This window comes from Mugil cephalus, chromosome 4 (genome assembly GCF_022458985.1).
Source record: "Mugil cephalus isolate CIBA_MC_2020 chromosome 4, CIBA_Mcephalus_1.1, whole genome shotgun sequence".
Lineage (NCBI taxonomy): Eukaryota > Metazoa > Chordata > Actinopteri > Mugiliformes > Mugilidae > Mugil > Mugil cephalus.
The window spans coordinates 9223025-9250674 of record NC_061773.1 but is presented as its reverse complement, the minus strand read 5'-3'; the positions used below and the strand labels follow the sequence as shown (position 1 = coordinate 9250674).

Sequence of the window (27650 nt, the reverse complement as noted above, 5' to 3'; positions counted from 1 at the left end):
TCGGGACAATATATTGCGAAAGTATAAGGGAGGCTTATTACAGTCAGCCTATATGAGCAGGTCTTACGGCTTTGGGGAAGGTGTACGTTTACGATGCCAAGACTGACCTCAGGGCCAACCCTGCTGCTGACATCACTGCTCACGGCTCGTCGCCTCCGCTTGGAGTCCCATCAAGGTCTGAGTCTCCCGCTGTGACCGAAGGCGATGCCTCAGCACCATTCATTCTCAGGCAGGCACTCAGGACGCACACTCGCACCGCTTACCGGACTTCTTTTTTTTTTCCTTTTTTTTTTTTTTTTTATATTTAAAGAAATAAAGCGTAATGATGACAGACGAAAGTAGGGGGAAACGCAGGAAACAAGCCAACCCGAGGAGGAATCGAGGTAAGAAACATGCAGAGCTGGAAAGTTTTGATAAGTTGGTAAATGATGCGGGCAGATGTCGCTGCAGCGGACAGGGGACCTCACGCGAAACGAGTTGATTTCTTCCGGAATTCGCTGGTGAAACCCGCTCATGTTATGTGTATGGCAGTTGGCTGCACAGACTTTCAATACATCTTTTATTTTAGATTTTATGCGCATGGCTTGCGCATGACTTGCTGCATAAGCTGCGGGGATGAGCAGGCAGCAGTCACTTCTGTCCCGGTCGGGCTCTCACAGGATTAATCCATGTGCTCAAACGTGTCGTTCAATAAAAGGTGCGAGGCGAGAAATCCATGAGAAGAAATGTCATGGACGTGATATGCTTTATATACGCGATTAAAACAGTTCCAAATTAAAGTCAAATCGTCCAAAATTAAGAGGAATTCACACCGCCACGAACCTCTAGCAGCCAGTCAGTTTGTTGTTTTCACCAAGAAACATTGTTTTTGTCACAGTGCACTGAACGTTAAAGTGCCTTTCTCTTAATCTAGTCTTAAGTTAACATTGTAAAAGATTAACATGTTTTCAGACTGAAACTTTTAGTGCTCTTGTTCCCCTATTTTATATATTCTAGACCTTGTTAAGAAATGCAGTGTAGTGTTTTACACGGACACTATTTTTACAGCATGTGAAATAAGAAAAAAAAATACATCTTCAGTGCCATACATTGGATAAAATTTAGCATTTTGAATAAAATTCATAAACAGAAACAAAATTTGAATGAGGTGTGCACTGGTACCTTGTATGCTCTCTACTTTAGCTGTATTTCTTTCTGCAATACTGCACTTTTCAAATTGTTTTAATCGCCTGATCAAGAATTAGTTAAGACTGCAGTGGACCTTGAATGATGTCCATTATCACTAGTACCGTGAGGAACTTTGAGACAAGACGATGAATTTCGAGACCTCGCTGAGGCTTTGTTCATGCAGTGCCTTGTTTGTGTGACGCCCTGAACTCACAAACAGATGTAAGGAGACACACACCTGCAGACAATATGCATTTGACACAACATTTGTTCTTCTAGTCGCCTGATGACGACTGGAACGTTAGAATCAAACCCTACTTCCCTTACTCTAAAATTATCCCCGGCACTGAATATTGAAAGTTTCTCTAACCCTAAATTTGACTCACAGCCCCTGATTTAAATGACTCTTCAAAACATTTGTTTAACCTATTACAAAATATGCTAATATGGGATATGAGTGACAATCAAGACCCTTGCTGCTGGCTCTATATTTCAGTGAAACACGTAACTCCAAACATAGATGAGGCCTTTAACCCAGAAAAAAAAAAAGCAGAACTAAGTCGGTCAGTTTGTTAATTTGTCATCTTACGCTACTTAACAACACACATTGCCTTTAGAACGAGGCCGGTGTAAGAGAACACACAAACACGTCGGCCTCTGTCATGACTCTCTCGAGTTTCACAAAACCCATCACAAAACATGTCGCGTTCTTCTTTTCCTCTTATCTGCCGTGAAACTACAGCAGACCTATTTTCTGTAAGTAGCCTGCTTGCTTGTTTATTAGTTGTTAGTGTTTCCTCATTTTATTCAGAAAGGTGTGAAGCCGAGCAGAGTGTCACCAGGGTGAGATCCTCTCTAGCTGCTTAGCATTAACGGGTACTTATGTGGGCATGTGTACACTAACACGCATACACATACACACACTCTCACCTTTTACTGTCATGTAGCAGTTTGTCGACCGACTCCACTCTATTTCGCAAATCAACAGCATCACACAACTGTGAAAGCTATCAGCTAAGCACACTTACCGAGAAGGACCTGTCACTTATGAGACAACCAACAAAAAAACAGTCCACTTCCTTTAATTCCTGCAGCGGCCTCAGAGGAGAGACAAACATCACCTACACGCGATTTACAGTTAAATTCATTAGATAATGAGGATTTAATAAACTGAACGCAATTTCAAAAGCCAGCGGAGAGGGAAGAAAAGGAAACTGATTATAAACTGATATTCAACCGTTGATGTGAAATGCTTTTAAATGGCAAGTTGATGGATGTTGTCTTTGATATATTCCACACAGATGGCAGTTCAGGCGACATTTTCTCTCTTACATATATTTGTAATTGCTTCATGAACCGTTGGTGGATCTGCCCGAGTTAGCCGGTGCTCAGACGTAGCATGTGTCTCGCAGGCGTTAATGCAGAAGTTGTGTGTGTGCGCGTTTGCGGTGTGCTCGCTGCATCCTCATGTCAGGGAAGAAACGTGTGTGTTAAAGCTGTATGTAGGATTTAGGATTTGGAATGTGTTGGGGCTGGAGGCGGCCGCGTTATAGGGAGTTAAAGGTCCTTGATAAAACCAAATGAATTTGGCAGGCCCAACTCATAAGACAGCAATTTGGGGATCGTTCCCAAGCCAGAAGAAAGAGAAAAAAAAATGACTGGCTGACTTTTCTTCTCTTTTCAAGGCGCCTATTGATTATGTCTCTGTCTCCCCCAATAAAACCATCAGTGTTCAGCGATATTAAGAAATGTGAGGAAATTCTAACCCCTCATTGCTGCCAGAGTGAGAGCCGTCCCGGGATTACATGGAAACACGTGACATTTGAAAACATTTGAAAACGTGGCCCGGGTGTAGGTGAGCATTTCAAAACGTGCGAATTAATTAGCTGCGGACCAATAGCAACCCGCCTCACTCCAGGCATTCATACACAGCGGAGACCCCTTTCCTGAAATTGCTTCGATATATTTTAATAATTAAAAGTGCTTGTGCACAACGTTTCCTAAACAAAAGTCACGCCAGGACTTGTTTCACATTTATCAATAATTATTTTTGTGCCTTTGCGGCTTCTGTGGCATTAACATTCATTCTCTATCTCTAGTTGATCTAACAAAATGACTGATGTGGAGCGGAGGCATCATTGTTTAGATTCCTGCTTTGACAGTTTCTGTCAGTTGTTCCTCCTGAATGTTTTTGTGTATGGGCTTTCCCCTGCTCTCAAATTCAACATGTTTGCTAGAATTACTGATCAGACTCAACCAAACGTTGCTCTTCCGTCAGATGTAGGTCTGTGCTCCGTGCCCACACTCGCAAACATGTGTCGTTCTGTTACCTTGCACTTCATGTTTTCTCAAGTTCATTAGAGACTTTCTCACTCCGCCGTTGAGTGGATGTGCCTTTTTAAGAGAGCGCTTTCTCCGTCCCTCTGTGTTCCCTCATTCCCTTTCTCGTTTTTCTTCTTTTTTCAAGTGCCAATTTATTTAAACTCCTTTCCCCTTTTCTTCTTTCTCCTTCATTGATTTCCAAACCCCAGTCTTTGTGTGCAGCTGGGCCCCAGCTGTGTGTCTGTGACTGTGTATGTGCATGCGTACATGTGTGTGAGTTTGTGTGGGTTTTTTTCTGGCACACTGCTGCCACTGTGAGCATAGCACACTGTACACAAAGGGCTCGAGCAACAAAAAAGAGAGGGAAAAGAGAAAGAGAGAGAATAGGGGGAAAGCGCTGGAACGCCGAAGACTGACGGGCTTGTACTGTACGGGGCGGAGGGGCTGGGCCTTTTGGACCGAGCCTACTTTAACGGCAGATGTATCGCCGCTTGGGGATGAAGGGTGGGGAGCGCGAGACAGCAATGAAGAGCTCAGGCACCACAGTTTATTACCAGGACTCTTCAAGGGGCTCAGCTCAGGCGTCAGCACCAGTGGGTGGGAGGGACAGAGAGGGAAGAAGAAGAAGAAGAAGAAGAAGAAGAAGAAGAGGAGGAGGAGAGAGGAGGATGACAGAGTTGGGGGACTGATGGGGTTGACAGGGCTGGAGGCAGCAAAAACAGCTCTTCGGCATGAGAAGACAAGGGATTAAGGGGTTGAGGGGCGTGTGGGAGGCAGAAGAGACAGGATGGGTGACAGAACGTGGGATAATCTAAGTGTTTCCTCGTTTATTCCTCAACGTTCCCACAGAGATCGCTCCCATCCTTGCTCTGTGCGCGTTCAGTTGCCAGTTCTACACAGCAGTAATGGGGAATCCCTTGATTGAGATCTTCTGGTATTTGTTCACATGTTCATTCAATTATTGCTCATTCTGATGTTTCAGATGTAAGCAAAGCCCCCATGTTTTACTGTACATTCCTGCCGCATGGCTGCCACACTCTCTAAGAGGAATAAATTTGGAAAATCTTACTGTTGCAAGATGAAGAAATGAAAGAGTTTTTTTTTCTTCTTTTTTCGCCATATTAGTTCCTGCGCTCCGTGATTGTTTGGAAGTGTAAGCACTTCTGTCGAAGAAGTCGAAGAAGATAATTTGAACTGACGGAAATGAACGTTACATTCAACCAGTCATGCTCTGATCCCTTAGTTGATGAAAGGTGAACGCAGTGTAGAATATCACATTGTTGAACACAAGACCACATTAGAAACTCACAAGCTGAGTGTACAGTATGTCTAAGAATCATGCTGGTTTAAACTGTAAGATAACACTCGTGGCCGCAGAGTTCATGAGGTGTGTGTGCATGTGTGTGCATGTGTGTATATATAGGTGACTGGGTATGCTCTTGTCACATTTAACACCTACTGTATTTCTGGCAGCCACTTTATCGTACGGCACTTCTATTTTACGATAGAACAGGTTTACGTACTATGTCCTCTGATGCCGAAAAGCGATATCTATCGTTCTTGCCTTATCCCATTTGCAGCGTTATTATTATGTTCTCTGTCACTGCATTGGCAACGTTGCTCGCCATTAAGTCTATTTGTGGATCTTCCTTTATTGCAGACGGTCTGGGTTTGTGTGTTTGATATTCTGCACATGTCTGACAGAAGAAAGAGGTTAAAACTATCCAGATAGGCAGGCTCTCTGCACACAATTTATAGATATGTGCTGTTTTATCACACCTCAAATTAAATTTGGAAACCCTGCTTCAGCTGTCATGTATTACAAGGGCCAGATGGGTGGCAGAGGGAGAGAGAGAGAGAGAGAGAGAGAGAAAAGAGAGGGGGGAGACAGAAAGAGAGGCAAGGGGAGAGCAGCCTGGCAGGCAGGCAGGCCCACTCAGCTGGCTGAGAGTGTGCCAGGATTTGAAGGAACCAGATATGGTATGTCAGCATTGAATGAGGAACAGTTTGATATGTGGTGGCGTTCAGCAACAGTCAAGAGAAGGGCAGTATTTCTTTTAGTTCACCCTTCATCACCTCTGTGGTGAAAGAAAAAAAAAAAAAACAAACAAAAAAAAAACATTGCACCTGACAGAAAGCCCTGTTTGTGGATTCGTCAGTTTAACACTCTGACTTTTGTGTCAGTCTCTTACTCAGTTTTCCTCCATTCGTTTCAAGTTTTAAAGCTGCAGCAAGGAACTTGTGGTTTCCACTTCTGGCCTTGAGATTAATCACACAAATACTGTCAATGCATTGTATATATTCAGAAATCCTTTGGATGCTTCCTAGATAGTGTTCCATTTTCTGACCACAACAAAACAGCCAATTTAGATTTGAGCCCGAGCCATGTTCATAACTCTTGTTGCTCTTAGCTGCTTTCTGCTAGTCCATCTCCATCGCCACAGTTGCTCTCCCTGTGTAGCTCTGTCAAAACCAATAATCAGCATCACGTGAACCCCTCTTCTTGTGTGCATCTGTCCTTCCACTAAAACATGTATCCTGCACTGACACACGTTAAAATTATTGTGTAACTTAATAGCGGCATCAAAAGAGAAATAAACAGCTAACGTGTTTAGCTCTGCTTTGCGTGCCCTTTTCTGGTGACTGAAAAACATATTAAGGATCTTATTTCCCAAGACCACAGAAATGCACCAGATAGATTAATGTGGTGTGGCGTATGAATTAACTAATGTGAAGCAATAGGAGCTAGCGTTTGGGATACATGTGTTTTTTATAGGATGTGTAGTGTCATACTTCAGCGTGCATAACATGGTACGTGTTATGGAAAATCGGTTCAAAAACTGGTTATAGATAAAATAACATCCCTTGGGGTACAACTAGGAATGACTAAATATTCACACACGATTATAATTGAAAAGGGAAAAACTAAGAAATGGAATTATTTAAATCGAGCACACTGTGTGGTGTTAGAAGTTGTGGATAATTATTGATGTGATCTTTTGATTTTTGTTTCGTCACTGCTTCAAATAACACAACGGCGATCGTAAGCTTCCAGGGTTTGGTTCTAATCCGAGTTTGAGCAGGTCTTTGCAGAGATTACCTGTGCTTTTAACGAGAGAGGGACTTCAACGCTTGTTCCAAAATGTGTGACACACCCCCAAGTCACACAACGAACATCTGTCTGTGGTTCTGATACCATTATAGACAGCAGCTGCTACAATATTCGACCCTGCCCCAAACGATGGCGGTACTTATTTGCATACAGAGCGCTGACTAGTGGTGCATGTGGAGGCGCATTTTGCAGACCGTGGCAACTTCAAGCCGTTCACTCGCAGTTGGGTTGCCAAGGTCAGAAGTTATGGCCTGAATGGGGAAATAGCGTGAAACGGACGGTCTATACTTAGTATACTGAAAAGCTGCCTGTCCTGCTGACCCGACCTGAGACCGGTGTACTTGCAGCCCCAACCACCACCCTTTATCAGCCCAGGTGGTGGAAAAAAGATACAAGCCAACTCCCCACTCTCCCTGTACCTGTGGTAACCTGGTACCACCTTCATCTGACGCGCACAAATTCTCTGGTCCATGTAAACACACACACACACACAGATAATATACATACACATAGTTTAACCGTATACTGTTATGGAGAGAACACATTGACTTCAGTGATAAAACATCTTTAACATTCAATCCTTTTTTTTTCTTTTTTTGTCTGGCAGTGGGGAAAGAACTTTTACACTTCTGTCTTCATCAAACGGTTTCAGAGACAGCGAACGCATCGCCTCAGCAGATGTGTTTCATTAGCAAAAAATGCATCCGTGCATTTGTAATTTGCAGCGCTGTGGATCAGTGTGCTGAAGGAGGCTGAAAATGTGAAAATGTTTGTCTCTTGCAAAGGGTTGTGTCTTAAACTGGAGGATTCTTTAGGCCTGATCAATACAGAACCCACCAGTCCAGCGCTGACTCATAACTCGTGTGATGTGAGAAATTAATCTTTAGCTCAGGTATGATAAAGAACAGGATCCATACAGCGGAAGTTTTGTGAGCTAGAAAGGAAGCAGCGCTGTAAGCACTGGTCCAGTCTTGTCATTTATCTCCATGTGACAATCTAGTAAGTAGTCTTATCTGATTGCTTTTAATTTCTCGTGGTACATGGCAGGTTAGCTATTGCAAAATTCCTAAACCGGGCAGTTTTTTTCATTAAAAAAAAGGCCACTCAGTTATAATAAAAATGAATATGCAAGGAGGACAAAAACATTCCGAAGTTGTACAGAATCAATTTCTTTTTTCCTTTTCGGCTGTGCGGTCGACTTTGGTACCTCAGGGAAACAGCGTAGTTATGATTATACCGTGCATGTGTCCTGCATTGCTGGAGGGATGGAAGGGAAAATAAGTCATAAGGCGTACTGGCAGCATATCAGAGAGGGGTAACGTCATCTATATGATACAAGTAAGAGGTACTGTAGGTGTGAATGTGTCCAGACCTCATACTGAGACGGGCTTTGTACGTCAGACACATTTCTGGAAGCTTTACTTCCTCGACTTCAATTTCGGTAACGTCTTTTTTCATCCACTCCACATATTTTTAACTTTTCTGGTTGTCATCTGTTGCCCCTCTTTCTTCTCTCCTTTGTTAAAGTCTCTTGGCTTTTCAATCTCAATCAACCCTTTGATCCGTCATCCCCATTTCCTTGTATCTCAAGTCTTCCGCCCCTTATCCATTTCACCTTTTTTTTCCCTTCCATTTTTATCCATTATTTCACCTCTTTCTCTTCTCCTCTCTTTCCATCTCTCCATCCCCTTCTCCTCCCAGGCCGGGCTCCCCCAGCCTTGTACGGTCGCCATCATGTCCCCCCTCCTCCCTGAGCGCCTCCCCTGTCCCACTGACACCACACGCTGCTCCCATCCCCCGAAAACCACTTCAAACAGCCAGCGCCATCAAAGACCACAGTCAGTCAGCCAGGCAGTCAGCCAGCCAGCCAGTAAGGCAGCCAGTCAGCCAGCCTTCTGCTTTGACTTAAAATTACTGTCGTCCCAGTCGCAAGGCTGCTTTCCTCTTCTGATACACATCAAAGATCCTCTTAAACTCCCCAAGTTTGCTTTTTAAACGTTTTTCTTGTTGAGTCTTTTTTTATGTACATTATTTCACTGGTTGAGGTTTTACACTCTCCTTCGCTCTCTTTCTTTCTCCCTCTCTTCTTGCCATCTCTTTCTTTCTCTCCAGCATGGGCCAGGTCAGTAATGACATGCACACACTTTCTTGTGCGGTTCTGCTGCCTTTGCATTTTTCTCCATGACTTTAATTAGTTTCTTTTTCAAGACATTGGTCTGGGCTTCACATGCACAGTGCGCGCGCGAGCTCGTACAACCAAGCTGAATCTAATACGCCGATGCGTGTAAATTAATATGCAGTATGATTCATACATCTTCTTAATGAGAGCGGCCCAACCGCAGAAAGACCACTTTAATAGCATCTTTCTTTTTTCTTTTTTTTTTTGTCTGCATTTGTTTATGTGTCGATGCTTTAACAACAGAAAAAGTGACAGAAGAAAGCAGACGGGCAGGGACGGAGAGAAAGAGGACGTGGGTGTGCAGGCATGTGAGGAGCGATTGATAGAAGGACAGAGAAAATAAAAGGAGAGTGACACATTTTTTTTTTTTTTTTCGATGTTTCAAAGCCTTCGAGGTCACTTGTGGCCACTGGAAACATTTCAGTGCAACATCATCTCTCATTTGGAGGGTGTACTGACGGCATCGGCCAGAGGATGGCGCCACATCTGTATTTTAACCTTTCGAGAGCTGAGCGGCAGATCTCCTCTTCGCAGGCTGTCTTGTAGAACACACTGTGTTCTTAGGCCCCAAAGTATTTGATCACAATATTACAGCTACATCTACTCTTTATTTTTCACTCCCGCGCTTGAAAGTACAGGGAAACGCAAGCAGTGAGAGTTTAATGTGTTTCCTTGCATGCATATGTGCCGAATACCTTCGTGCGGTCTGCTCTGGGCTTTTGGATTTTAATGTGGGTTCCTCAGAATTCTTGTATCTTGTGTTTCAAATCAGCTTTGAGTGGTTAAATTAGGATATTTTGACATATAACACAATAGACTTACTCTTTTTTTTTTTACATCACCTCCAAGAAATCTTGTATACAGATGTCTGAAGTCGGAGGCTGGTTTCGCCCTCACGGCAAATCTCCTGTAGTGAGTGACTGAAAGTTGCAACTCAAGTTGAACTAACCAAATCCCACATTGCATAACTGTTAAGCTCAAAGAGAAGTTTTATTTTAGCTCATACCCCTATTAAAAAACTTCAGAACCTTTGTACCCTGTCAGAGAATGTTTTAATATTCAAAAGGAGCCACTATTGTGTGGTTTTCTTGCGCCAACGTACAAAATAAAGAGCCACATCAGAAGGCTGGAACAGTCCCTGAGCATTTTCATGTGTAAGAAAAAAGAGGGAAAACAAATTTGGAGGGGGGAGACAGGGGTATTTATAGAGTGGTGTGAGAGTCTTTGCAATGACAGGAGCCTAATGAAGTGGAGTTTGGGTTTGATTCACAATGTGGTGAGCGCGTGGGTCCCTCTGTGACTGTTACTGCATTCCTGCACCGATCCCTCGGTACACGGAAACCAGCGCAGGCCACGGGAGGAGGCCGAGGGCCAACTCGAAATAACATGTTCCTCTAACCGAGCTAACCTTTCTCACCAACACTGGCCCCGCTTCCATCGCAAGCACACGCACGCAGGGACGAAATGGCACCGACACTGCGCTCGAACACGGCAGAGAAGCTTCGTTCGCGTGTGCGCACTAAATGTGCATATACTTGTTAAGCGTATTTGTCACTTGTGGTGAGTCACTGACACGGTAACTAACTCAAAAGGCAGTATGACATATTAGGGAAGTCCAGAATGATGTTACTTGTGTGAGTTTAACTGACAGATCAGTGGAAATTGTTTTGTGTGTGAGAGTGGATGAGTAATGAGAACAATGACTATTCATGCAGTCAGCGGAAGTCATTGTTATTGTAGTGATTTTAATAAGCGTGAAAAAGCGATGAGATTTTTCATCAGAAAATACAAGAACATTGCGAGAAATGAGAAATATTAAAGGTATTCAACAGAGGTTCCGACAGCAGAAAGCTCAGTTCTTGCCTGGTGTGTCAGCGTTACTAGCCGTTCATGAAGTTCAAACCCAGCACAGATGCATAAAACCACATGGATTCGCTTTGAAGGTAAAAGCTGCTGTCAAACAAGGTGACTCTTTTTTCTGATAAATGTCACTGTGGTGGTCGACAGGACAGGTAAACACAGTGGCAAACATGCAGGCAGCAGCGTACAGGAAACCTCCAAAGGAAGAAGTCACACAACCACAAAGGCTGTTTACACACCTCTTCACTCACACCTTGCCTCATTTTTGCAAAGAGAAAAACTGATTGCCACATATTTTTATTTTTTTGCGCACAAATTGATGTGTCTGTTTGATAAACACCTAAACGGTCACAGGTGCTGGCGTCGGAGCAACAACCCTTTTTTCTCTCTTCACGTTTTTTTTTTCTTAGAAAGTACATCTTAGACAAGACATTTTAACTTCTGATTATTTTTCAGTTTCCTCCTTTCCCGCTTTATTGTGTTTTCAGTATTCGTAGAAGACAAACCAAGGCGTGCTTCCTTTTTTTTTTTTTAACTCTAGCTGAGATCGCACAAATTAAAGCGGCACGCACTATTTATAACAACAAGATAAGAGTTATGACGGTGCACTAATTAGCCTTTCCTCTTGAAACTCTACCTGTGAGACATGTGAAGCCATTAATTTTGAAGTTCCCGTTGAGGCTCAGTTAACATCATTATAGGCTACGAAAATATATCACAGATGCCTAGAGTTGACTCACCACAATCTAAGAATACAGAGCTGGGGTGGGAATCTACAAGAGGGGATGAGTTTGTTCCTCCTTCTTCACACTCCCTCTTGTGTTTTGTACCTTTAAGTGAGTCACAGTTTTCTCACAACCTCACTGACATGCATGTACTATATGCACGTTTGTAGTGTGATTAACAACATAGGCCACAAACTACTCAGACCTGTTACTGTCCCTCACCCTGTTCACTGTCTTTCTGTCTTTCTTTCTTTCTGTAGAGAAAAACAGCAGCAGACAAGAAAAGTTTAGCATATTTTATTATAAAGACGCAAAGACGCGGCACGAAATGTGCTGTATTGATATTATTTGTGTGTGTCATTACTAAGTAAAGATGTGCAGTACACATGGGAAAAGTGAGTAGGAGGAGATAAGAGCTATCAGAAAAAATGGTTTGAGATTGAACTTGAAAGATAAAGAGAAATGCAGGCGAGTGCTTGTCCTCTCGGTTTCGCCACGAGGTAGATTAGCTTACCGTGCGACGTACAGCTGGTACAGCTTTGTTAGCTTTTTTGTTTGGTGGTTTGAACTGTACATTATCTGAAACGACTTGCTGCTGGTTGAATCTCTTGGACTATTGACGTTACATCAGAGCAGGTTTCTATTTACATGTGTGGTTCGGTGTTTGTCGCAGCGATGTGACATGTAGATAGAGGGGAACAGATCAGTAATACTGATATTAATCCATTTTCAAACGCTCCGGCCTCTGCAGAGCTGCTGTACGCGACGCTACAGCATTGCCATTGTGTCTGCAGGCCATACTTTGACTCGCCAAGCATCCACTGAAATCGCACTGAAAGCTCATAGTAGGCTATAGTCTTTCATAGTGAATAACGAAACCATCCCCAGTGCAGTGACACTAAAAGCAAAACTTGTTGACAAATCAACTCTGTGAGTATCACTGAATGACTCAGTGGCTTTGAACCTAATAAAACACCAAAAGGGATTCTTTTTCTGTGTCACAAGGGCCCTAATTGAACAGAATCATTAAAAGCCACACCGAACAAAGGCACAATAGTTTCAGTACGGTGTTTTTGGTGTCAATTCAAAAAATCACTGCTTAATGTGCAAAATTGCATCGGTGTCGATGCTGTCTGAATCCGCAGGAGGAAATTAGCTCGGTGCTTATTTCTCGAGCTGATCGGTTCGTGCGCCTCGGTGTCTTTTAAAGTGCGGATGTCGCCCCAAGGGGCTGCACATTCCACGGTGGTGGTTTAAATACTGTGACGGGGTGGTGTCTCCTAATGAGCAGGGCATCGAAAAAAAAAGAGAAAAAAAGAAAAAAGAAAAAAAGCTGTGACTTTGCTGCTGTGGCATCGTGTGGGCCACTTCTTCTCTGTCTGCGACGGCGCTTCAGACACTCTCGGAGCCCCGCAAACGCTCATTTGCCTTGTAGCTCTTCGCTGCGTTTGATCGCATTGTTCTGCTGCGGCAAGTGGGCTTTGCTCCCCATTTTTTTGCCCACAAGTCGTGTTTGTTTGTTTTTCTGCATTTCTCTATACCCTAGCTTGTGTGCGCATATGTTGAGGGAATTTCCCTCTCTAACGTGTTTTCACAGCTCGACATCAGCTGGAGGATTTGTGTCGGGGACAGTTTGACACCGCTGCTTTCTGTCTCTCTTTTTTTTTTCTTCTCGAATTCCTCACTCCTCTGTCGCTATCTTATCGTTCTCTTTCACATCCCTCTCTCTGTCTTTGCTCTTGCAAGATCCTTCGCGCACTGCCGTGTGTGTGTGTGCACCTTTATCTCACTGTTGCCCCCCCTCACCCTTTCTACCAGACACCACACACATTGCATTTTAGCATCTCTTCCTCCGCGCTAATATGACCTTTATAATCACAGTGTTACACTTTCAGTCTCGTTTTATTCTCGCCAGAAGCCATTTGCTTACTTGCGTGTCTGGGTTTGTGTGTGTGTGTGTGTGCGTGTCTGTGTCCTACTGCCTACCAGCTAAGAAATGACTGCAATCAATTGAACTAAAACTTGACTGTGCAACTTTCATATCAATGTGTTTGTGGTTATGTTCACCATCATTAGACAAGAATGTTTGCACTTCCTTTTCACTGGCCACAGAAATGCAGTAAAAATGCAGCAAAACATTACATTACCACCATTCCTGTTGTTTGTCGTGTAATTTCGGGCATTTAATTCTCAATTTGCTGATATAATCTGTAAAACATTTGGGAAAATTGAAAGGCCACGCACGTAGAAGTGATGAAGACACAAATAACATAAAGAAAATGCACCATGTTTGTCTTCCGTGGTCTTCTACGAATACTTGAAAACACAGTAAAATCAAAAGCTTTTTGGGTTTTCTTTTTGCTGCTCATATCCAGGGAATTTTCCTGATATATTAGGAGTAGATAAAACATGACTGGCACACAGGCATCAATGCGCCTTTTTTCACTCACTGAGGGAAGCAGGTGAAGTGAAAAAGCAGGGCAGGCCAAGGTGCCAAAATCAGAAGGAGCCATCACCCCGAGAGACAGACAGAGTGTGAGTTGCCGCTAAGATGAAGGAGATCAGGTGGGAGGTGTTTGTTCTTGGTTGCAGTCCTCCCCTGACTCATTGTACGAATGTCAGACAGCAGGTATGAATAAGAGAGCTGCCACAGTGAGAATTCTCTAAATGGCATCTTTGATTTCTGCGATATATTTAAAGAGAGGCAGTCACTGTCGACACGAGTGCGCTGTGCAGATGAATATGGATCTACCTCGTCTCTGAACTGCTCTCGTAGGTACTGTAAAAATGACATTACATACATCTTCCTGCTCTTGTCTTTTGTTTAGCATGTGGGTGTCCACGAACCTCCTGTGGTAATTTATTGAGTTTAAAAATAGTAATGTTGAGTTTCTCTTGTCTCCTGTGAAACTGTTACAGTTTTACCAGCACAGAAGAAGCATTACTTCATACATTAACTAAACCTGGACCAGATATTTTTGAATACAACATTTTGAGTGTATTTTTGATGTCAAAGGGAGTTCAGGTTCAACATGTGATGGAGTTGTAGGGTTTTTTTTTTTTAACATTGCCTCTGTGTTTTCAGTTGAACCTGTGCTTACTTCTGACAGTTTTACCACATACATGTTGTACCGTATAAAATGCATCAGATGTTACTGTAATGTGGCGTGTGCACCACATGCCAATGTCATAGTGTACAGGCGCACATTGTGAGGTTTCTTTAGATAGCTGAATAACCTTTTGTTAATATTTTCACAAGTGTTTTAATATGCTGTAAATCTGGAAAAAAACATTAATAAAAATACTGACACATGAAACAAACTCAAATCCTAAAGCTGATATTTAAATATAATCTTGGGTAAATCTTTGTTTCTATTAATTTTAGTAGCATGTCGCTAATTGGTATTTAACAAACACTGCGACGTTGTCGTGGACACGCAAACAGAAAAGCACACAAAGGAATTACAATATTCTAAACAAATATAAGAAGGATTATGTGTTTGTCTTAGAGGCATATTTCTGACAGCTACTAAAACTACTATTTTCTTGGCTATTTAGTGTTATCTGTAGTTGTTAATTGGTTGTTGTTACGCCATGTGGGGAATGCAAATCTAAGTGTCCCGAACAATATAACGTCCCAATTATTCTGGCTTTGCTGTAACAATCTTTGAATTGTAGGAATCAACAAAACGGAATCTGTTACGCTGTGTGGTAAATTGGTCCCGGCCTTGTTTGTTGCCATTTAAAACCAAAAGAAACAAACAAGGTAATTTCAAGGTAATTATTGCGTGCTTACCATTTAGCCGCGTAATTACTGAGCCAATACCAGATCACATGTGTGCATCATAAAATAAACTGCAGCGCAGCGTGTTGCTGTACACTAGATGCCCCCTGGTAATATAAACAGAGCCGCGTTAGACTGGCACCGAAACTGCTGCCTCACATATAATGCAGTCGCCGTGAAAGAAATGTTGACTTTCCTTTGTGTTTCTTAATGTGGTTGTGTAAAATCTATCTTTCTGTGTCACACATGTGCTTACAAGGTTATTTAAGCTTTGTTCGCCTCTGTCTTTCTAAATCTTACTCAACTGTGTAGAGGATAAAAGAACTACTATAGGTCATCATTTCTTCATGTCTCAGATCAGATTCCAGATTGATCAGATGACTCCCAAGATAACAAAAACAACAATGGGTATTCTCACGGTAAAAATACCGGCGCCCCGAACTAATTAAGGACACTCATCTGTCGTAGGCAGCCTGTCAGCCTCTCATATGTTCAGTCACCGTCATGCAGGGAAGGGTGTCGACAGATTAAAATAGTTCTGCAGCGTTTGATCTGAGCACAGTGTTGTTGTCAAACTATCAGAAACAGTCCCCAAAAGGCCGAGTGATCGAGAATGTCAAGGATGATGCAGCACAGTTCGGTTAGCACTCTCTGGATATGAGTCAAAATCTTCCCACGCACTATACGGTGCATGCACCACAGCGGCGCACTGTTTTCTTCGGTGCTGTGCATTGTTTTGTGTTCCAACAAGTTATACTTGTTTAAAACTTTTCACGCACTGCGTGACATTCATCACACACAAGACCCTCCGTACCTTCGCCGTCTACTTGCAGCCAACCCGAAAACTATGTGCTATCCTGCTCCAATGAAAATAATAAAAAAAAAAAATAAGAACCTATTTGAAGGATGCGGTCGCTATCCAAATAAATAAATCAACAGGCCAGATAATGAAAGCCATTCCAGCTCAGTGCTCTTTAATGACAGCACATGTAGACTCAGTGTCACTCACTGTCATGGGAGAGAAAATTAGAGCCAATTTGATGCTAATATGGACCAGATTTTCCTCTTCTTTTTTTTTTTTTGTCCGAGCGGTATGTCCTATCATCTCAGGAATCTCCTGTGGGCCTGATAGGTCAACCTCAACTACATTTCAAAACTTCATAGCTGCCTGCTACAGTAAAGCATATTTGATGACCAATTTCACCCCTCATAAGAGCAAGTCATTCCTCCCCAGGTTAGTAGTGCAGCACCGTACGAAGCATGCACTGGGTGACTGCCCTCGGGTGAATCAGATCCTTGCATGAGTGCACTTCATACACGGGTGTAATGAAGCCGGGACAGGACACACGCCTTTGCTGATACAAACAGATACACATGTAGGTGTTGCATTTGGAGATTAGCCAACATACTAATCAGAAAGGTGGGTGTAAGTTGTTATACGGTGACTTGCGAGTGTTTTAGTTGCTGGTGGGCTGCCCCCTCCGTAACAGTGGGCTCCCTTTTTGCTCTTTCGGTTACAGATTGAGTCCGTGTGTTTGTGTCTTCAAGATGTAAAGGTACATTTTCCGTTAGATCTACCTTCTTGTTCCATGGCACGGCGTCGTAATATGTTTCTCATGTGTTGCGTCTACCAGCCTGTACCGAGGCAGGTAGCTGGAGCAGCTCAAGCAAAAGCGAAAATCTTTCAGGGGCGAGCGAGTGCTGTTTTGACATTTAAATTAATAAACTTGTGTGTTTTGCGATATTTAATGAGCTGTGAAACCATATTTTCCCTCTGATATAATGAAAAGGAGGTACTCTTGGCTAAAGACAACAGTATATTTAATGTGAATAAGAAGCACAGCAGTGTTTTATTGTGACCCTGTTCCGATGCAACAGAAGAAGATACAGCCCACTGTATGTCGGCACGGCCCCTGCTACTCCCTCAAAGATGGTTTGGATTTTGTCTGATGACAAATTTAGAGGAGTCTATCTGTGTTCTTAAATAGTCATCACTTGATTGTGATTAGATATTGCCAATCAGAGGGAAAACCTCCTCCCAAAAAATGCCTCAGAAATAAAAGCCTACAGCTGAAATCCCAGGCATGTGTTTGTGATTGTCATTTATTGTCTTTGCCATGGGAAAAAGTAATGCGCCTTTCCAGTGCTTTGCTGCAGTCTGGGCACAGAGGGTATATTTTTAAATTACAATGTGTTATGAATCTTTTCTTCTTTCTGCTGCACTACATTCTTGCTGCATTATTGTCATAATGCGTTGTGCAAGGAATATATCATACATGTGCTAGAAAAACAAATACAGTCATACAATATGTATATATATATACAGAAATATACAGAAACCTGTTTCAGAGCAACTATACGTTTAAACAGGTCTGAGTAACAAAAAGGTAAAGTGTTATTGTAATAATGAGGTTTTAACAATGATTAACAAAAGATGTTTGATCACCTGAAGTCAGTTTTTAAAATCGCGACTTTATTGCATATATTTTAACAATATGTTTTCAATCAATTCATGAAATGAAAACCAGTCTTTACTCTTGGTACCGTCAGGGTAAATCCATCACTTTTGGAAACGGATCAGAAATTACTTCAGCTTTTATTGATCATAATACGTACATCAAACCACACAGAGACATATGAAATATCTGCCTTATCTCAGTCCTCTTTCCCTCACAGGAACAACAATGAATAATAAATAAATGCAAATAGAGAATTATGATAAATAATACTCTTTTGTCTTTCGGTCGTGCTTTTTTTTCATGTTAGGTTTCAGTTCCTCACTCACTCACTCATTTTTTTTTTTTTTTTTTAAATTATGTACCATTGTGTCTGGTTCATCTGAAAGGATAAGAAACACATGCTGACGATTTGTCAGTTGTGTATCCAAAACTTCTATTGATCTGGATACCAAGTGGCATCTAATTTTAAACACAGATTGAAGACATATTTTTATAATTTAGTTTTAAGCTGAAAATGAACCTATTAGATTTTTTTTTTTGCTCCTTTTTAAAGGGCCCCTTGGGCCCGAATTTTCTGTTAACCCTGAACTTTCATTTCTCCCTCTCGCAGTGGACGCTGAGCAAGTGAGTTCACTGGGATCTGAAGGGGAGGATGACGTGGGTCTGTGGAGCGTGGAGCCCCAGGACTGCCAGGAGAGCCTGGATAAGACGAGCTTGACCCCCAGTGAGGGGACGGAGGAGCCCAGTAGCCCTGCTCACTCAACAAGGCCCCACAGCCTCAGCCCTGGAGGCAGAAACTGCTGGGGCCAGGTGGAGTCTGAGGCCAAGGCTACAGGGGACGCCTCCTACACATCCACGGACAGGGAGGGAGATCAGGAACCTCTGAGGATGTACTGTGAGTTTAAATCTAAAATATAACACCGCCTCGTTTGAAAAAAACCACTAAACGTTTGCTCCCTTTAAGCTACGCCGCCGTTTATTTGCTTCAACAGATCGGTGCAGAGCAGTAGCAACGCAATATTTGCGTAAAATGTAATATGTACTGTATATATGCGAGGCCGTTTGTGGGACACTACTGTATGTGTAAACAAGTTTGTCGTGGTTTTCTGATGCAAGACACTGCCAGCGTCACGATGCCTCTCAGAGCCCTCTAGATACACCTTCATATCGGCTCCTTGTGAAACCATGCCTTCCTTACGCACAGGCTGTTCCTTTTTTTCACTCCTCTCTTTGAAAAGGCTGCCTTCTGAAAGCATGACAAAAGAACTCATCCCACACAATGTCACAATATTTCCATGCATCAAAGAGGTGACGTTACGGTACTGAAATCAGCACTGCGCGACGTGAGGCTTTCCCTTTTATTTAGGAGAGATCAAAGGCTCACGCGGCTTGCCTACTAACAATCACTTAACTTCCTCGCCTCGTATGATTCGGCCTTGCCTGATGAAGGCAAAGCTGAGTTTTTACAACACTCAACCACACAAGCTCTTCCCTTCACCACATAAAATACAGCTGAAAATATGCCAACATCTGCAAACATTTGAAAAATCTTTCTCAGAGTCGCTGTAAGCAAAGTTGATTGGCTTGAGTTGTGATAGGAGGCGCCCTCTCTTCTTCATGTACATCTGTGGCTTTCTCTTTCTGTCTGCCTGTCACTGCACTCAGGGACACGAACGAGAAAGAATTCTCCAATCTCGTTTCATATCTGCCCAAGCCGCTCCCCAAATTTATTGTTTCATCTGTAGCCTTTACATAAACAATTTAGTCCCATTAGATTCAGTTGCGGTGTCACTGTACAGTTTCACACAGTGGGCGCACACATGCTCGCGCTCGTGAATATTTGAACAAAGCGCGTACGCTCGCACAAACACGGAGAGAAAACAATCTGTGAATAATTTCTTTACGACGGCGGTAGATGGAAATGTAACAGCAGCCGAGGCTCGAACGCGCAGATGTCGAGGACGGTGGCCGTCTCGGGAAACGTTCATCAAAGGCCTTTAGACAACCCAGACTTAGTTAGTTAAAGTCACAAAACATCAAACATATGTTATTAATACAGCAGACTCTCTTGTATGTTTCACGTTTTTTAATATATATATATACTGCATTTTATACATTTTCTTTTGTGTTTTTGTGCACGATTTATATTCGAACAAAACGTTCAGCCCTTTTAATAAAATACTAATAATTAAAAAAAAAATAGATTTGAAGAGATGCAAACAGTTTTGGAGCAAATTCCTCCCATAACGTCTTGAAAGGGCGTGAATTTTTTTTTTTGCCAGACAATGCACAACACAAACACATTTCCTCTTGTAGACACACAGGCCGGTCTTCTTTATCTTTTTTTCTGTCCTGCAGGTAAGAACTCAGACTCCCAGAATACCTTTGAAGACCTAGCTCACTATGAATTCCTGGCCCAGCTGAGGAAGACCGCGTCCTCAGCCAACCTCCTGGACCACGTGAACCACAATGGCACAGCAGCTTTGTACCTTCCGAGCGTTAGGAATGAGGAGCTGCCTCCCGCGATCTGGTCACCAGGGGCTCAACACTGCTCGCCTGACGCAGCAGGTAGGCTACTACGCGACAGCTGTGACGGCGCTGAATAAAACAATCAGCGCAAGTTAGTCATTATTAGTTTTCTCAGCGGCAGGCCGAGACTGAACAAGAGCGATAAGGCGCATATCAGATTGTGCAGTATATAGTGATGTCATTCCGAGCAATCAGTTGTCATCATCTTATCAACTTTTAATAGGGCAACAAAGAACCTTCACATGGGCACCAAAAAGGCCAAGGCATTTACACATTCATTCATCGTTAGGGCAATACGTGCATTTACAGTCACCATTTATTCATCAGTCAATTTCATATCAAATTTACCAAGTTCATATTAAAGTTGTTTAACAGTTTGGTGTGTTTACTTTAATACTAAAATAGAAGCATATGATTGAAGATTACTCAGTCAGATAAAAAAGACATTTATGAATTTTGTCTACGCATTTATAAAATGAGTAAACAGTGGGCTCAGGGTGCAGTGTTTTCATTAAAGCATCCAACAACAACAACTCTCAGTTTACTCAGATCTTGATCACATGAGTAATTCAGATGATTTATCGTCTTAGTTCAGTACGTATTCTTCTACACATATTTATATACATAAATACAACAGTTATTTAATGTGATGATGAATATGTACCGTGGCCCTGGGATGTGCTGCTGACACATTTAGGGTGTGCTGAGACTCTTCCGAGGCCCCACAATAAATTTAGGGAACATCTGTCGGATGAATATATTTAAAAATTTTAATCAAACTGTTTATAACGTCGACCGCTGGGACGGGCTCCAGCCCTACAAGCGGTTACGGAAAATAAATGAATGAATGTTTACAATGCCACCTCTCTCTGAACCCCAGATACTGGCAGGACCCAGCAGGCCTGTCCATTTTGCCACAGAGTGTATCAGCGAGGAGCCGCTTTGAGGGACCATGTCAAATACTGTCAGGAGAGGGAGGGGGGACACATGGTCTGTCCGCTTTGTGGATACACTGCCACCCTTAGGTCGCAGATGGAGCGGCATCTGGCCCTTCACAACCAAGTACAGGACAAGGTGAGCTACACACCAAAAGGAAACTGAACATAAAAATCGCGTTCATGACTGGAACGAGGCATTTCAGAATCACCACTGGTATTTTAGTTGGTGTCACGAGGTGATTTATTTGCAACTTTGTTTTTATAGAAGCGACGGTCACACCCTGACATTGCTTCTTAAAAGTGCTCCAGTAGAAACAGTGATAATGTTCTGTCATCCTAGACTGCCATCACTTTGGACCAAGGCATAGAGACCAGGAAGTTTAAATGTCTGCAGTGTGGGAAAGCCTTCAAGTACAAACACCACCTCAAAGAGCATCTCCGCATCCACAGCGGTGAGACAAAATAACATCAAAACAGCTGTACTCACCCATCAATTTGCTATTGTTTCCACTGTATCACTAACCCTCACTTATTGTGCAAATTACATGTTATGAAATTATATCCAAATTGAAGCGTTGACAGAAAAGCTAAAATAATTCACAACGGTGCAAGAGAAATATGAAAAATGTGAAAAAGATCACACCCATGCAGAAGGTATTTTCAACTTGCCATCTTGGCACGTTCTCTCTCTGTCTCATCCTTCAGGAGAGAAGCCTTACGAGTGCTCCAACTGCAAGAAACGCTTCTCTCACTCCGGCTCCTACAGCTCCCATTTAAGCAGCAAAAAGTGCCTTAGTGGCGGAGGAAACGGAGGGGGAAACGCCGGAGGACCCAGCGGACCATTTAATGGACATAACCAAAGCTCCTATCACCACTCATTCCCAACATCTCCCCCCACTAATGACAAGGGCTCTGTTTTGGCTCTGCGGAACCAAGATAATGCCAGGTCTTTAGGTCGGGCAGCAGCGGACGCTCACCAGTTTTCACTGCAGGACCTCAGCCAGAACACCACGAGCTTCCCCAGCGCATCAGACCTGGCCAGGCTTTGGGACCAGTCGGCAGAGCTCTCCATGAGGGCCAGTTTTCTGAAAGGGACTACTCTGCTGCCTTATCTCCACTCAGGAACCAAATTCGAGCAGATGCTGCAGGAGATGCTTCACAGGGATGTGAAAAAAGATGAAGACGTGAACAGAGGAGAATCAGAAGTAGAGGAAAGGAGGGCCATTCACAATGGAGGAGGACCCGAGAGAACGGTGTCCCCTGGCAGGAGAAGAGAGGCAGTGAGACCGGGGGAGGAGAGAGCGGTTCTTGGGGTGACATGCCGCTGGTGCTCGCAGCTTTTCCCCAGCGTGGCGGTGCTCCTGCAGCACGAGCGCTACCTCTGTAAGCTCAACAGAGAAGCAGTGGAGGTGCCTGAGGGTTTACGCAGAAAAGACCACACATCACCCCCTTTATTCTTCCCCAGATCTGCCCTCCCACCAGAGAACAGCAAGCAAAGTGAAGTCACCAATGGCCTCTCTGGAAACGGTTCACCATTACAGAAGCCCAGCTGGCACTCTGTACCACAGCAGCTCTTGGTTGCCATGCACTCCCCGACGCAGCCCCGCCACGATGCCTTGTCTTCACGAATGTACTGGCCCAGCCACGAAAAGGGAAGCCCAAGCCAACTGATTCCGCATTCCCCAGAGCTGCCATCACCTCGAGGCCGAAAAAGAGTTCCCTCCTCAGGATTCGGCTCCCCTGCCTGCCTCGACCTCACCAGCTGTCCTCCCGAGCTGTCCTCACCCAAGAAAGAGACTGGCAGCCCCTGGTCTGCGCAGAATGAACCTCTGGACCTCTCCCTGCCCAAGCAGCACACAGACCAAGCGGGGAAGAACAAAACTGTGAACGGCATCTCAGCCAGAGGAGAGAGGAGAGAGCACGGGACCCAACAACTTGGTAGACCAAGCCCATCCTCACATCTCCCCCTGCACCAGCACCCGCTCTTTGGCGGGGTGGGACCTCCTTTGTTTCCAGGTTCCTTGTACAATGGGTTTCCCCTCCTCGCTCAGTCCGGTGTAGGGCTTTCAGGGCATGACGGCATCACACCAATTCCATTTAGCCACACAACTAACAGCGCTGGGTTTCTCTCTCCAATGGCTTACATGATGGAGGCAGATGCAGAGCTGAAAAAGATCTACCAGGAGAGACAAGGCCTAATGGTGAGTAAGGCAGATTGCACTGTGAATACAAGTAAAAAGTCAAAGAAATACACCCATTAAATGCTATAAACATATTTAGAACTCAACTATTATATCTTTAAAACCACTATCGTCATGCTTTCCCCTGCAGGGTGAGGCCTTGAACCGAGGTGCTCTGGACTACCTCTCTCTAATCGATGAAGGGTTTGAGGGAGATGGAGGACCAGGAAGGAAGAGACTGAAGAAGACAGACGAAGGGCTTTACGCCTGCGACATTTGTGAAAAAACCTTCCAGAAGAGCAGCTCTCTCCTCCGACACAAATATGAGCACACAGGTCAGTAATTCTGAGAGTGTCTGCATTTGGTTCTCCTGGAATTTATAGATAACCGCAACAGTTGTTTTTAAGTGTTTAAAGGAATAGTTTGACAAACGTCCTTGCTGACAGTTAAATGAATGGATCGATGCAACTCTCAGGACTGTATAGGCTATTTCTTCTTATCAAAGTATATTAATTCAATTCAAACTACTTTATTTATCCCAAACAGGGCAATTCAGTTTGCATTGAAATCAACGTTAAAGTCCCCACGAAGCAGCTAAGCGAGTTTGGTTATGCACATCTATGTGTTTCCTGGAAAAACAGAGTTAAGGAAGTGACTACACCTTCACTGAAAAAAAAAAAAAACAAAACCTTTAAATGTACTCTTATTAGTCAGCTCCAGGCAACACTGGTATTACATTCAAGTCAAGAACCAACGCCAGCAGTGAATGAACAATGTAGGGGGAGGGGCATGAACTTTCAAGCAAGTGTTTAATTGGACGTAAAATGAGTGCACATCACAGCGGTAGGATGTCTACACTTCAAAAAAGTTTTCCAGGATATGAAACTTTAATATAATGTAAAGAATATTCAACCCTTTGACTGCCATTGTAACCACATGGTTGATCTCTTTTGAAAAAGTAGACAATGAAATGCTTAATTTCTCATTTTCTACCCGTTTTCTAAACATTGCTAGTCATTTCATTTGTAAGATACACAAATTTGCCCATGTGTAAACACATTATATATACAAACATCTAAGCTGTGGCTTTTATACTTTTTAAATACAGCTTCAGTATTTAGATTGTATGAATCTGTGAAGATTTGTGAAGATTTTTATAATACCCAGTTTGCACACTATTAAAACAGATTTAAAAAAAAAAAAAACTTTTTGTCAATGTCGAGCCAGGCACTGACACATAGGTGACGCATAGGGTAAACCCACATGAGGCTTTATTTAATGGGGTCTTTAGCAATGATGAGCAATGTCTATTTTTAGTTTGCACCACTTAACACGTAACATGCAAACTGTAGGTGAAGATGTGGTATTTGAAAGAACCGGATAAATCAAACTTTGACCTGATGGTCAAATACAAAGTATCAAAGTCATTACGTTAATTCTGGGAGGGATGTGGCTTTGTGTAGGAAGTTTCATGGCACTCTTCATTACAAACCACAAATGTCAGTGTCACGGTGGCCCTTGCGCAAATGTCAGAGATCACTTAAGACCAACAACTTTCTGGAACAAAGCGAGTAACTTGCTGATACCGTTACTCTTGAAGGCATCCCACTACTCTTGGAAAGTAGCGACGGTGATGGCAGCAATCTTGCGACTCCCTGAGTGTTTGAACATACACCTACAGAATTACCGTTTAAACATTTTGATATCATCATAGCCCCTGTTATTATGTAACAGACACATCCTCTCTGTATTCATTACAGGAAAACGTCCTCACGAGTGCAAGATCTGCAACAAGGCCTTCAAGCACAAGCACCATCTGATTGAGCACAGCCGCCTGCACTCTGGAGAGAAACCCTACCAATGTGACAAATGCGGCAAACGCTTCTCTCACTCGGGCTCTTACTCCCAGCACATGAACCACCGCTACGCATACTGCAGCAAAGACCAGGATCCCGACCAGGACCAGGAGGAGATGCCCCTCACCCCAGGCGCAGGCAACAGTCTCTTGGGCCGCCTCACTGAAGACACCCCCCTGTCTCTGGAAGACACACAAACTCCCCACTCGTTTCTCAGCGATTCCAGTCTGGACGGCGCTCCGGACGCCCTCAAAGAGGAGGACGAAGAAGAGGAGGCGAGAGCTAGTGATGGCCACGTGGAAGAGGCACACGTGAGCTTGTCAGAGGCAGCAGGGGAGCTCGGAGGTAGCCCCATCCAAAGATCACCCCCGAGGGAGAACGGAGAGCAAAGTGAGAGGAATGGTTATGACGTAGGAAACCATATTGACAGCACAGAGAACCACATCTGGGAGCAAGACACTGAGGACCAGAATGGAGACTTGGACAAATGTGAACTGAGCCTGGATATAACAGAGTTACCCAGGATAAAAACTTAAGGTGACTTCACAACAAGCCATTTTAATACATATAATGCATATTTTAAGACTTTTGATATTTTTTTCACACACACACACACACACACACACACACACACACACACAGACGCAGACACACGTACACACACACACATACACACACACACACACAGACACACATACACATACATACATATTATGTATATATATATATAATGTTTTTCACTCATTTTTCAACATGGAAAAATGCACAGAACTGCCAAAGGATTCCTGGCCTTAAAGTGGATGAAGCCATTAAAATAAAATGTACGTGACAATACAAATAATAGTGTTTTTATGTAAAATAGCGTTTTTTTTTTTTTTCTTTTGTATGTTTGTGTTTGTTTGTGTTTTAGTTCACTTGTTTTCCTGGAACAGCTTAAATATTTGGCCATGTCACATTTTCAGAGGTGCTCTCTATCTCACATGCTTGCTGCTGCTGCCTGTTGCACAACACAGTGACAGTATTCCTAATTTAGTAGATTTTTGTATTTTATTACAACATTTAAGACCATTTGACTCTTCATGCGTAGATTTACACAGCTGAGTGAGCTCAGAAGCAAGACACTGAAGGAAATGTTGGGAGGAAGGAAAGATCTCTGGTTCTAAAATTAACCTGTTGTCAGGGCCTGACGTCAAAGGTTACATATGCAGTCATATCACCATATTCACCTGGGGTCTAGCTATTTATTTATTCCTCATTGTGAGTGCAAATGACATTCCATTTTTAACATCCTGTGGTATGATTTGATGCACATCTTTACCTCTATTTTAGGTACTAGCAATAAGTGTAAAATGTTTGTTTCTTTTAGTTAAAATGCAGCTATCACTTAGTCACGAAGCCAAATGTGTGAGTGTAAACAGTAGAAGTTATCATTTATACTGTGAAATCATAAGGAACAACCAACTCATCTCTTCAGGTCGACTGTGGTTCTCGTTGGCTTTCTTCCATCAGCAATTTTTAATTTTATTGGCAGCAAAAAGAGGAAGAAGTTAAATGTGGTTGATTATTTATTTTTTTTAAAAAACTCAACGCAGCCGACTGCACCTTCTTAATTGTATGCTTTGCTCGGGGACAGTCATTTCTGTGTTCCCGTACGGGATGTTAAAAGGGGCAAAAGATGCAGTCAGCCTTTGGGGTTTTTCCCTTGAGGGAGCAAACACAATTTGCACTGACGGTGTAATGATCACATGGAGCTGCTTGATTTAAAGTTAAGATGTGTGCTGTTTCTCGTAATAATTTACATGTGCTGTAGCGTTTTTTCGCACCCCCTGAATAATAATGTGTCACACGTTCGGGCTGTCTGTTGAGGTGTGGCGAGAGGGTCAAGACTCAGGACACATGCACCATTTTTTTTTCTTTTTTTTTTCTTACTTCCTCTTTCTGACTGCGGTGTAGTCAACGTGAAAAGTGCCTCAGATGTACTCTGACTCTGTGAGTAATCCGACAAAGCTTTGGTACGGTGAGATAAGACGGTGGTGCATGAGGTGTGACTAAGCTTGCAGCATTCATGCATACCGGGCGCCAAAGACACTTCTTGGTCATGAAATCTTTCTTTGTGTGTGTGTGTGTGTGTGTGTGTGTGTGTGTGTGTGTGTGTGTGTTTATCGCCAAAGATATACATATGTGACACACCAACTGCCACTCTGCTCTTGCATAGTTCCTTACCTGTTATTTCTGGGCCTTACTTTCACTGTGTCTGCACATGGTTTTATATTAGGAAGTGTCTGTTCCAGTAAATGCAACTTTTGTATTCACTTTTTATACATATATATATATATTTTTGCATGTTTGTGGTTGTTTGTAATAAAATGTACATACGTTGTCATCAGAATCTTTTTTCCTTATTATTTTTTTATTATCATCATTATTATTATTATTAAAACGTTGACATTTTTTCCTGTTGTACTTTATAACCTCAGGATGTGTAGTTTGCTAGACCGAACATAAAGTTCTTTACAAAGTACTCCACCTAATTATGAAC

The 27650-nt window shown here is 43.0% G+C and overlaps 1 protein-coding gene across 1 annotated transcript; it reads left to right on the top strand.

The window, feature by feature from the left end:
- On the top strand, nt 1–27494 carry LOC125006134 (zinc finger E-box-binding homeobox 2-like). The gene is made up of 8 exons (XM_047581893.1): nt 1–383; nt 18219–18503; nt 19967–20176; nt 21018–21211; nt 21416–21527; nt 21781–23276; nt 23407–23590; nt 25016–27494. Exons 1-8 carry the CDS (start codon nt 323–325, stop codon nt 25645–25647), a joined length of 3174 nt encoding a protein of 1057 aa, XP_047437849.1. The 5' UTR covers nt 1–322; the 3' UTR covers nt 25648–27494.
- The last annotated feature ends 156 nt before the right edge of the window (nt 27495–27650 follow it).

What these genes read in the sequence shown, in the direction of transcription:
- LOC125006134 (XM_047581893.1), top strand. Translation starts at nt 323, where the DNA reads ATGATGACAGACGAAAGTAGGGGGAAACGCAGGAAACAAGCCAACCCG. An exon ending in AGGAGAGACAAGGCCTAATG is followed by an intron (nt 23,277 to 23,406) that starts GTGAGTAAGGCA and finishes TTTCCCCTGCAG; the next exon opens with GGTGAGGCCTTGAACCGAGG. An exon ending in ACACAAATATGAGCACACAG is followed by an intron (nt 23,591 to 25,015) that starts GTCAGTAATTCT and finishes TATTCATTACAG; the next exon opens with GAAAACGTCCTCACGAGTGC.